The sequence below is a fragment of the Limulus polyphemus genome, unplaced genomic scaffold (genome assembly GCF_000517525.1).
Source record: "Limulus polyphemus unplaced genomic scaffold, Limulus_polyphemus-2.1.2 Scaffold20, whole genome shotgun sequence".
NCBI lineage: Eukaryota > Metazoa > Arthropoda > Merostomata > Xiphosura > Limulidae > Limulus > Limulus polyphemus.
This window is the reverse complement of record NW_013665630.1, coordinates 1,398,102-1,410,887: the sequence shown is the minus strand read 5'-3', so window position 1 is coordinate 1,410,887 and position 12,786 is coordinate 1,398,102. Positions and strand designations below refer to the sequence as shown.

At 32.6% G+C, this 12,786-nt stretch overlaps 1 protein-coding gene across 1 annotated transcript; it reads right to left on the bottom strand.

Annotated features, from left to right (window-relative positions):
* Nucleotides 1–6,708: 6,708 nt before the first annotated feature.
* LOC106458034 (antifungal protein-like) lies at nucleotides 6,709–7,614 on the bottom strand. The gene is made up of 2 exons (XM_013917490.2): nucleotides 7,583–7,614; nucleotides 6,709–7,343 (listed from the first exon to the last, which is right to left on the bottom strand). The coding sequence occupies exon 2, from the start codon at nucleotides 7,323–7,325 to the stop codon at nucleotides 6,861–6,863; it is 465 nt and encodes a 154-aa protein (XP_013772944.1). The 5' UTR covers nucleotides 7,326–7,343; nucleotides 7,583–7,614; the 3' UTR covers nucleotides 6,709–6,860.
* Between the last annotated feature and the right edge of the window lie 5,172 nt (nucleotides 7,615–12,786).

The following is a 12,786-nucleotide window of genomic DNA, read 5'->3' as shown; positions in this document are numbered from 1 at the left end:
GTGTTGATTAGTTAGCTGCCTTCCCTCTAGTGTATTACTTCAGAATTAGGGAGTACTCTTGTAGATGCCCCTGTGCACAAAATACAAAACAAACCCAATTAAGTTATTCAAATTGTGTAACCCATTAATTAAAATGGATGTTTCTGCAAGTGAGAGGAATGTGAATTGGTTTGAGCTAATTGTAATAGATGAGCATTTGATTGTTCATGTTTTTGGTTAATTGTGGGAAATGTATATATATTTTAGGTTCAGAAGAATTGTAGTGAATGTGAGATGGAAGTGAATTGCATTTCAGGTGATGGTATAGCAAAAATTTTAATTTATTTTCAAAATTAGTCCTTGCTTTAGCTCACCTAAATTTTGTTGTTCATTTCATGACAGATGATTAGGTTTGAAGAAAGACTAGGTTTGTTTTGACAAAAAACAGTGAAGTGAAGGCAAGTTGGATTTAAAATTGGATATCAAATATACTTAAGAGTACTTCCAAGTTTATTAGGAACTTTTATTTCTTTATACTCTGGAAAAATGAAAATTTTATAAAAGTTTATAGAAAAGTCTTTATTCTGATTTATCTTTTACTATTTAGAATTAACTCCAAAGAATAGTCCCTAGTAATCTATGATTAAAGGATTGGTCCAAGTTGAATTATAGTGATTGGATTGTAGTTTTCTTGTACACGAGGTATAAACTATAGACTTAATGGTACCTTTTATAATTGGTTAAATCTCTTCTAGAGGTTATTTTTAGGTATTTGTATAGCTGCTGTTAAGGTATCACTCAATAAGCTTCACTGACAAAGGTAGTAAGTGTATCTGTTTAATCAGTAAAAACATTTTAATTGCTAAGACTTGTACATCTACACGTGTTGGTCCTTAAGTAAGCCTCTGGATAATGTAAAACCTGTTTTCAGACATGAATTATGTAATAATGTTAGTAGAATTGCATTTAGGAGTGTTTACAGTGCAACTACATCTTTGCATAATTAGTCTATTTTTCATATGCAAGTATATGGACTATTCTACAAGTGTAGCAGGGGGGGGGGGCTACTAACAAAGTGGCTACTCAGTGTAAGCAGATGTTTAACATAACATGTGCTGGACAGGTGACAATACTTGAATAATGATACTTGTATTGTTATTAAGAAAAATTATGTACATATGGTGCTCTCTTGTAGAGCAAAATCTAATGAACACAAAGAACGGAAAAATTATTGTAATGGTGATGGTTGATGAGAAAGCAGTCTCTTTCAGAAGAAGAATAAAAACCTGACATATTAATTATTAATAAAGTATGAGATCAATTGGGAGGAGCAGGAAGGGACAGGCAGAGAGAACAGACACTATCCACAGATTAGACATTGCAAAAAGAAATTATTGTTTTTATTTATTTTTTGAATAACTGGAGACTCCAAAGAGAAACTTCATCCACTGTTATCCATTTAATAGTGAGATGATAATTGGATCATACCGAAAGACCAGCAAGTTCTTATGGTAAGAGGCACATATCCATTTTAATCAAACTGGAAATTGTCAGCTGTGATATTTTACTGACTGAAATGGAATGTAAGTGGAAATTTCAGATCAAATTATGCAAGTGTTTGTGTAAGTTTGGCAAACTTAATAGTTACGAGCCTTACTCAAAATCATTTTAATACAGATGTCATTGTGAAAACTGAGTGTTTGTTTATAAAAAATGTATATTTGTACTTTTAGGGGTTAAAGTTCAGTTCAATACCAGATATAAAAACGCAGGAAACGAGTTTGCTATAACAGTTTGTACACTGTAATCTTCATTTATTACACTAAAGCCCTATTGTGGCCCAGTGGTAAGTCTTGGGGCTTGTAATCATAAAAATCTAGTGGGCAAATCACAAATAATCCATTATGTAACTTTTTGCATTACAATGAAAAAAAGTATATCTCTTCTGTGAATAACAAGTCTTTTTAAGTGAAGAACACAAGCCATCACATCAAATACATTATTTACGAAACTTTAGTTTCGGTTCGTGAGCAAGTGTAAGTTCAGTCTAGGTTTTTAAAACGTACGTCTCAGACTTGAGACTTTAAAATACTATTTTCAAAAATTGAATATGTTACTAATAAAAAAAAAATTTCGAAACTTGTCTAATTCAAACTGATTGTACTATTTTTATAGAAAGAAGCTCAGTTGCTAAGATTTATTAAATTAATAGTAAAAATTGAATTTTTTAGCAAGAAACTAGGTTTTGAGTTACTGTTTAAGAATTTCTCGCAAAGATACAAAAGGGTTGAGTGCATTCTGTCCATTGGGGAAAGTTCTTTGTACCAGTAAACTGAAAAATATATAGAAAATAAATTTGTAATCGTTCTTTCTACAGACTTGTTAAAAAATATTTCGGGTTGGAATTTGTACTTAAATTCAAACAAAATTTGTGACTTAAAAGTTTATTTTATTGTGTTGATTTCATCACACTCTTAACCAAAACGTTAGTTTTTGTGAATTTCCTCAATTTTTTTTTCTGAGCATAATATGACATTCATAGTCCCCTAGGAGAAAAGTCTAAATAGTTTTGAACCAAAACAGTAACATTTTGAAACTTGTAAAATTCGTTGCATGTGTAGTTATGTTAATTCTAGCCAATCACTGTTTCTCAACATTGAGAAGTCATTAGTGATCTAAACGCGGGAGTTTCGCAATACATATCTAACACTACAACTATGCATGACTCCATTGCTACCAATACCAGAACCACAACAGAAAATCAACACAAATAACCAACCTACCACAAACATTTGCATGGGTAGTAAAAACCCACACTCAAACAGAAGAAAACAAAACCAAAGAAGAATACTGAACCCATTAATGATAAAACAAAGGAATTAGCAATCAATATAACTTTGGCAGTCACAAACATAGTCTCAAATTTCCTGGAAAAAATAATAACCTTATAAACCAAGAAGACTGCATCATACTAATCACGAAAATAGCGTTAGAATACCTACCAGCAATATTACCACAGGTAGCACAGTTACTCTTACTACCACAAACATTTTTTTTTTTTATTATTATTATTCTTGTAAACTCCCAGTGGAGCATAGGGCCCCAACGACACCTCGCCAACGGAAGGTGTTGTTGCAGTTACTTGTAGCAGGGTGGTTTTTACGGGGTGGAGTTGCTAGCCCCGCGCCCAACCATCCTCCTTTCTCATCCTGGACTTTGGACCAGGTGGAGGTTGGCATGTTTGGTGTGAGGGGGATTCGAACCCGCGACCCTCAGATTACGAGTCGAGCGCCCTAACCACCTGGCCATGCCGGTCCACCACAAACATTACAGAACACAAATACCAAGCAAACATAAGACTACACACATATACAACTTGAAAACATAAAACGGACATGGCCCTGAAAAGGAAAGTGATAATAGAATTCAACAAACTAAACTAGCCACCCAAACCTAAGAAGATAGTAAAATATAATAACAGTACAGTAGGGAGGAAGAGGTCTACCAGAACCTGACCCTCCCAGGTCGTAAAAGACTTAAATCCCGATCAGGAGGAGAGAGAGATATGGATGTTTTTAAATATAAACTTAATCTAAACAACCTTCCTATTAAAACAAATTCATTACAGTATGTTACTAGAAGAAGAAATGTTTGTGAACAATTACAGCCCTGATTTTGTTTTTTGATCATTTTTGCGCTTGACCGTATCTGGTTTCGTTTTGCTGACAAGGCCGCTGTTTGTTGGACCATATTTACCTTAGGTTTCATTGGCCTAACAAGCTGCTTGAATGGGCAAATAAATTCGCTCAAAAGAGATGTTATGGTGAAAATGATGAATTTAAAATGTATTACATATATTGAATGAAACATTCTAATTAACAATTTAAAAATCAGGTGGCTATCTTGTAACTTTGGTAGGTTATTTTGTTGTACCTCAGTAATTGTAAACACTGAAATTTCATGCGGTGTTTTTCGAATCAAGTTAAAGATAAAACATATAGGAAAGTTGATTTAAGAAGACGTTAAATATTTGTTATTGAAATCTACAGCAAAAGCATTTTTTGTATCTTACATATCGCAACACAATATTTTCGTTTTTCTGAAGCTGTAAATTCATATTGAATTGATGCAACCAGACCCTTTAGAGCTAATGAAGCTGCATTTTACTTGGGGTAACTTTTGTTTATATGGAGGAAAAAAGATTAAATAGTTTTAATCTTTGCAAATCATGATTTTAGATTTTTATCTCGGCAAAAATACAGATTTCTTAAATGATTTGTGAAATAGTTGTATATGATTGGGAGTAAAAAATATATTTTTCAACATTTAACGATAATAAAGTACAGTCATTTTTTCTTTAAATTCAAGGGAAGTCCCAATTTAATGTTTTGAATTTGATTGGTAAACTCAATAAAAATGAATTTTTTTGTTTCTAAGCTTCTTTTTATGAAAGTTTACGCAAGTCACTGTCAATCAAAGAAAGAGACATTCACATTGGTTAAGTTATTTCGATGATGTTTTATACGATATATATTTTGACAAAGAAAAAGAGTTTCTCAAACCACATGTCAAACACAACCCAACATTCATTTTGATCAGTTTACCGTTATCTAGTAGCGTTAGGACTAGAGCTATATTTGAATAATCTGACGGCCTAAACATTGATAAAGTAACGTTGGCTTGCGTTGTGAAGAAATTACTTTAATATAAATTAAAATTGTAGGCAAAAGTGGAATATACACATTTCACTGCTGTTAGTGTTACGGTGTGAACACATTTTCTCAGCTGCCGAAACATAATTGTAATTAATTATACTTCTAATATTAATGTTTTTATGACAAATATATTTCACTACAAGTTGAAAGTCGTCTTTGCTGCACTTTTATTTGATAGAGATTTCAAGTATAGGTGAAGCCTTAGTTATAAGTTGCTTACATATGTTGCAGTCGGCGTCAGTTAACGTTTACTTCATAAATTAATATGGATTTGAGACTAAAATTCATAGAAAGGCAACAAACTATACCTTAATTTTGAGTCTGCACACTACACAGAACAGAAACTAGGTGCATTGTACAAACATCAAGTAATATATGCACAGCAGACAATTTAGACCTGTATTTCTCAACCTGGGCACCCACACTTTACTTTTTTAATTCAGGGGGCGTACAGAAAAGTTTTGAGGGTTTCAAAGTTATATTTGTTAAAATGAAACCATAAGAAATAGGGTTTTTTCTTTCAACACGTTTGTGCAAAAATCATTATGTGGGTGTGTTTGTGGCAAGCTCAAGGTAATCTTTAAAAATTAATTCAATACTCCTGTGTTACCACGATATATTTTGTTCCTTTTTGCAATTAAGTAATAGTAATGAATATGTGCAATAATGGTGACAATATTTTAAAATTTACAATTGACTATTATTGCCTTACAATTTTCAATTAAGTAAAATATTTTAATTGGTCTAAAATTTTATTAGAAGGGACATGAGCGCTCATTGTTTGCTGTGGCGATATAGTTTGGTAAGCACTGATTTAGACGATGAACTACAAGGAATTTCATGGTGGGCACAGCAAAGATAGTCCATTATTGTGTAGCTTTTTGCTTAGCTACAAACAAAACCATTGTACCCCGGTGGGACAGCGGTAAGTTTACAGACTTAGAACGTTGAAATTGTGGCAATATTATCATGCTATGATATATGTATGTAATGATTAAAATAGACATGAATTTCACCCTTCCATAACTACTAGTTTAGAATATATCTTTAGTAAGGTACATTTTGCAAAATTTTACAAATGTTCTGCACGTAGCACGATATTCTTAATAAACGAATATCGAAAGGTCGTAGTTCGTATCTACGTCCCACCAAACATGCTCGCCCTTTCAGTCGTGGGGGCGTTATAATGTGACGGTTAATCCCACTATTCGTTGTAAAAGAGTAGCCAAAGAGTCGGCGGTGATGACTAGCTGCCTTCCCTCTAGTCTTACATTGCTAAATTAGGGACGGCTAGCGCAGATAGCCCTCGTGTAGCTTTGCGCGAAATTCAAAACAAACAAACAATCGAAAGTTCGTAAACATGTAATAACACTTTTATTTAGGTAGAGCTTGCAGATGGTAACGGCCGCGCCTGACCCCCATGGTTTTACGTCTGTATGATTTTTATTTGGAACAGACGGTGACGTTTTGAGCGTTGGATTCGGTTATACTACACTTGAACGTTTGATCTGAATTTCGCCTATAAATCCAAATTCCCTTTGTCCAATGAATACAAAAGACTATTCAGAGTTCCAAGTTATTCTCTGCAGAACATTTCCCGAATACCGGATATATTAAGCTTCAAAATATTCAGCTCGATTTTCAATTATCGAAAGAACTAGCCGAATTCTTTGTTAGAATAGACATTGTAAAGTCAAGTTTATTAAAAAATTTCATTACGTTACTATTGTACATATTTTTGTCCCAACACTATTAATAAGAAGTAAAGTAAGCCAGTCACACCATTCAGCACATTTAGGTTAGTAGAAGTTTTTTGTTGTTAAGTATTGTAACACGAGATTAGATAAGCTTGTAAAAAGTTTCTGATGGTGTTTGCTGAGATAATTTCTTTAGATAACCCATCGTGTTATTAACATTTGAAATTTTACTTTTTTTTTTCACTAGCTTTTTAAATATGTTGCGTTTGAGAACGAGTTTGATTAAAACCCAAATCTTGAGATTTGTAAAAGAAATATTTATTTACAAAACACCACAAGCATGCTCACTGGCGGTTGTCTTTGTTAAATACCATACTATTAGTTTTGGTACAAAGATAAAACCAATGTGACATATATACAAGCAAAAATTCGGCATAACAGGATAAATCATTCAGAGTAGACAATAGCTCTAATATCCTTTGTCGTGAGAGACTCTGTGTAATACCTTGTGTTCGACTTTGTAGCCCGAATTGTAGTCATGACTGGGTTTATGAGCATTATGGGTTCCAACATTAGGGTAATGATGGGCTGAACCGTATCCAGCCTTTCCATATCCAGCTTGTCCATATCCAGCCTGTCCATATCCAGCTTGTCCATATCCAGCTTGTCCATATCCAGCTTGTCCATATCCAGCTTGTCCATGTCCAGCATTTCCATGTCCATATCCAGCATTTCCATGTCCATATCCAGTAGCAATCGCAATGGGGAGAGGAAATACTCCAAATTTCTTTCCCCCGCTGTATTGGCTGTCAGCATGGAAACCAATGGAATGTTTTCCAGAGCCGTGTGACCCAAAGAATCCTATTGATTGGACTAACTGGACCATGGCCAATATAATCAGAATGAGGACGGTAGTTCCAACACAAATCTTCATCTTGATAAGATTGCACTGCTAAGAAGATACAAAATTAATCAGCGAAAAGCTAAAGGCTCACAACCTGAAAGCTATAAGAAAATCCATAAAGTGCTCCATCAAACATTTATTATAATATTACGAATAATAATAATTGTATATATATTAATGTAAAAAAATTTAGGTTAAACGATGTGTGAAATTAGAGGAAATTACAACAAATAAATTGTATCTGGTATGAATAATTTAAATTGGAGAGTAAAATTAAGACAACCTACCGATTCTCTGTTTCGATACGCCTTTTCGTGTGGTTGAGTTACGATTTTGTGGTATAAGCTTGAACCTAACTGGTTTATATACTCAATGACCAAAATCAGTAACCAATCGTGATTCTTCTAGATGACTGTCTATTTGCCTCTAGTTATCAGATCGTGAATTACTGTCCTGTGATTGGTGAAAGTCAAGGTTAGTTGGCAAAGAGTGTTAATGAACTTTGATTCGGTCTTGACCAAGAATTCCCCAGAATAAACTCTTGTGTAATAATGCCTGTTATTACATACATATACATTCATATGAACTCCACATATGTGACCTTAAAGACAAAGCAAAACGTTTATGCTTCAAAATATAGAGCTGTTCTATTTTATAAATACTGAGTTATATGTTTCTTAATTGGGAATTCACTAAATTTATTTGGAATAATAATATAAAAACTTTATATTATATTATTATAAAATTAAGACAGTATTCTGTTAACATATACTCACGTTATATAGAATCCTTAGATAAATAGTTGTAGAATACAGTCGTATATTTAAACTATGTCATAGAGATTTGCTTGCTGGTTTTGAGTGTTATGAAGTGTTAACTTTATTGAGTGAATTATATTTACCCCTACCACTCTTTATTTTGTCTCTATTAGCTTGTTACAAATAAATACAAGTTTTCTGAACGGCGGTTTAGAGATGATGCGTTGAAAATATAATTTAAGTAGAAATTATTAATTAATTCCTAACGTGGGGCAGCTGAGATTAAACCTGATATATGAAAAACAGATAAATTTAACGCAAGCTTGTATACACTTTCGCCGGAAATAATATGTATTATTCCAACCATATTCAAGGGGAGTAGTTTGGTCTGAGATACTGTGAAGTCCTTCCGATAAAGAAGCAGTTTACTTGTTTGTTACATTTAGAGTCAATAAAACAACAACATGGTGTAAATAATTTATATTTTAACTAAGAGCTTCTTTCGAATGTATTCTTGAAACTTGAATGTCTACATCTAGAGAGGCAGAGATAAATTATTCTATGATATGAGCTTAAGTAACATTGTTATACATATTTTGAGATTTATTACAGATATTTGACTTAAGTTGAAAACAGTTTTGATGTGCATGCTATTATTTATAGATATGTTCACTGACTTCAACGAGCAACAAGTTAAAATTAAAAACTACTCGAGCTTAAAAATAAGAAAGTACTTTAGGAATTTGCTAAATTAAATATATTTACTTAAAGCTAATAAATACCTTTAAGTTAATATACACATATTATTTCATGTACGTTGTTAATTCGTTTATTTTCATTTCGTAATGAATATGTGAATATTTAAGGCTAAGTCCAGGTTAATTATCTATTTGTATTTTAGAGTTTGTTAAAAGAGAAACTTATGATGTTCGTCATTATTCATTTTGTTCGGCACTTTATATATTTTGATGTTATTTGAAGTTTTATTTCGTTTTAAAATCTGCACAGAGTAAGAATTTCTGAAATGTGATCTGTCAATTTTAATAAAATAAGTATTCACATTTATTCAGCTTTGTTCTTACATATCATTTCATTCATGCTAAAGTCCACATTAATTACATCCCTTTGAATCGTTAATCATTATTTTCAAGTGCTTATCTCATGTACACTGAATTAGAACGCTTTATGTTTTTTTTTTTGGGGGGGGGGTAGATAATTTTAAATTAAGTTATTAGCTTTCATTTTTACTGTAATATTTTTGTGCGCGTCCGTTTATATGTGAATGCATCTCATAGATCCAAAAGGCACAAGACGTCTATGTGATAATTTCTACCGGTATGAACTCAAATTTCATGAAGCATTCAATAATATTCAGCCATACAGTTTTTACCATCAGGTAACTTTTACAAAATAAAGACTGTTCGTCAGTCTTGTAACAATGAATTACGGAAAACAATGTAAAGGAAATGCTGAGCACGCCCCGCACTTCAATGAATTACGAAAACAATGTAAAGGAAATGCTGAGCACGCCCCGCACTTCATTATATGAGTGACGGTGAGTCCCTTTATCTAGTTCAAAGCTGAAGAAGGCCTCTGTAGCGCCGAGTGTTGCTGGATGACAGCCTTCCTATCGGAGCATCATCAGAATTTAGGTCTTGATGAATTCAAATTCGGTGACGAGGAACCCACTTTGAGACTAATAATGCTTGGAGATGGCTTGAATTGGTAATGAAGAAAACTTTAATATAGGTTTAACATAACAACAAATGTACAACGATTCGACAAGGTTTTGTCATCAAAAACTTTGATGTAAGTTTTTCTTCATTACCCATTCAAGCCGTCTCCAAGCATTATTAGAATTTAGGTCTTGTGTAGACCTGGTAGGGTCAGGTGCATGTTTGACCTCTTCCTCCCTCCTTGACTGTTATTTTGATTTGAGGCTTATAGTCTTTTTTTATTTTCTGTTTATCTTGTCTTTTTTCAGGACCATGTCCATGAATTTATCCTATGGACGATGTAGGTGAACCTCTGAAAAGGGTGACTTTTATTTTTTTACTTGGTTTTAGATGTTTTGTTAATTGATTGTGTGGTATTTGGGCTCAAGAATAAGTGTATGATGTATGGAATAACAGGTATATGGTGTTGTATAGCTATTTCTGTTAAAAGTGTGAAACCGTCATTACTGTTTTGGAGGTTTCTATACTGTTGTATGATTTCTAATAATGTATTTTTAATTGCTTCAAAGATAGAATTTGTTTCGATTTCAAGTGTGTTTGTTGGTTGACTTTCTGTGATTTGATTTTTGTTTTGTTGTAGATTTCAACTGTTAGGTTGTTTCTGGATTTGTTTTGTTGGCATTTGCGTTTCTTGATTCAGTGGTTGTGTCCGTGCTGCCTCTGCGTAAGTGTATATTGTAGTTTGTACGGGTGTATTATGTGTTACTGGTGTGGGGAATAGTGGTGACAGCCTTCCTCCTGGGTAGTAGTTCAAAATTTTATACTTGAGCACGATAGGGGTCTCTGACTTGGATATTAGCTCATGTGCACAAAGGTGACAAAACAAAGTAGAAAAGAGTTTGATACAAATTTGCTATATATAATGGTTAATTAAACATTTGTAGTAAACTAATGTACATATTTTCCTACGTCTCATTATTGTTTTATTTATATGAATCATAAAACTGATCGCTTTTGGAACGTAGTCGTTTCTTCTCCCACGGTGAATTGGGAATTTCCTATATTTGTGTTTAAATATTACACAAACATACATTTATATATATTTGCCTCACAATGCTTCTATTTCAAAATAGTTTGTGCTGATACACTTTTTATATAACAGAGCAACTCAAAATAATGGTTTCACTTTTGATATAAATGTTCATGTTTTAATGAAATTAGTTTATACATTTTCAAAACTGAATTATAACGTATTATTCCAAATATTCACAAAAAATATTTTAATACTTCTTTCACGTATAAGTACTGTGAAACATGCCTGTTTCAGAAAAACAACTTTCAACATGAACGGTAAACAAAGTGATCACAAATACTGAATGTCGTTAATAAAAGGACCATCACTTTTTTTTTTTTTACTCAGTCCCATTAATAATAATATTTATATAATTTCGGTTAATAAACAAACAAATGTATATGTATAAATATGATTATGAATCTGTTCTAACAGGCTAACAAACACAACCCCACTCGTCACAATAGAGGGTTGTATACAAAATCTAGAACTTAACCTAATGAAACTTCTGTTCAAGGTCGTTGTGACCCTAACTAATGTTTCATGGTCAAGGATCTTCTTCTGGTCAGTATCTAGATCCGATGGTGTATCTAGGAAGGTCAGGTTCATTTTTGACCTCAAGGATAATACCTTCAATAGAACAACTTAAAAACTCCGCTCTTTGCTTTTGCTTAACGGAAGATTTCAAGTAGTCAGTTGTGTTGGTTATTAAAAACATTAGAAATAACTATATAATAAATAACTCTTGCACGAAAAGTGAAACTCACATTTGTCATTGACACAACAAAAATATATTATATATATACAGCTCGAAACAATGACTATGTATTACTTTCAAAGATGCATTGTGATTTTTTTTTCAAAATGTTTCATTTTCAGTTTTAACCAGAAAAGCATCTGCAAATACATACACAGGCTGAGAAAAATGCGAAATAAATGACCGAGTAGACAAAACTTTAATGTGAATAAATTGTACTGTCGTCACGCCTATTATAATAACACACTGTACGTAGTTTTCGTCTGTCCTGAAAATGCGCGCGCACTTTATTTCAACGGATATAAACAAAAGGCGGATGTAAATATACTTTAGCAGACATTTTGTACATGTTAAAAGCTTATAAACGTTTTTAAGAAGGTCTAACGTTAGGTCGTACAATAATATTATAAGTTTATTTATTAATATTGTTAAGTATGGTAAAGTTTAGCCCTAACTAAACTGAAGCAAAAAACGTACACGAGTTGCATTGTTACTTTTTAATTTGCCTCTTTATCGAATATAAGTCATACTTAATAAAGGTTTAACTACTGTTAGGCCTAATAGAGTGAACTTGTAGATTTCGGTACCTGCGATTAGAATTATTTTGTTTTATTCTAGAAATATTTTATTTAAAGGAGTACTGTTGCAATAAAGATACTAATCTGACCGCAAATGTTTGGCGGATCTCTGCTAGTTGTAATAATGCTTAGAATCGGTTTCTTCTCTCAGATGTATGAAGCATTTTTTTACATTAGGCATGTTATCGAACTAACCTACACATTTTTTTCTCAGTTTAAAAATGCACAAAGGGTGCTTTTATAAGTATGTACATATTATAGTTTCAGAAAATGAATGAAATAAAACATCATAATACATTACCCAACGCTTATTACTAATAGTAAAAACAACATAATTTTTTGGCAGTAAATTTAGAAGAAAAAAAATAGGCCTTCACTCTCCTGATGATAATAACAGGAAAAAAAAAACTTTTTATTTCAGTCAACGATTCGCCATTGCGGTTTCATCAGTACTAGTAATATAAGAACTGTTTGATGTACTCTTTGTACTACTAGCCCTGATGAAGTCACAAAGGTAAAACGCTGGCTGAGAAAAGTTTATTATTATCTGGCTAGTAAAGGTAGTTTTCTTTAACTTTATTGCCAAAATGTCTAAATCCTTCCAATATGCACTACAAACTCTAAAAACAATACAAATATATTAATATAAG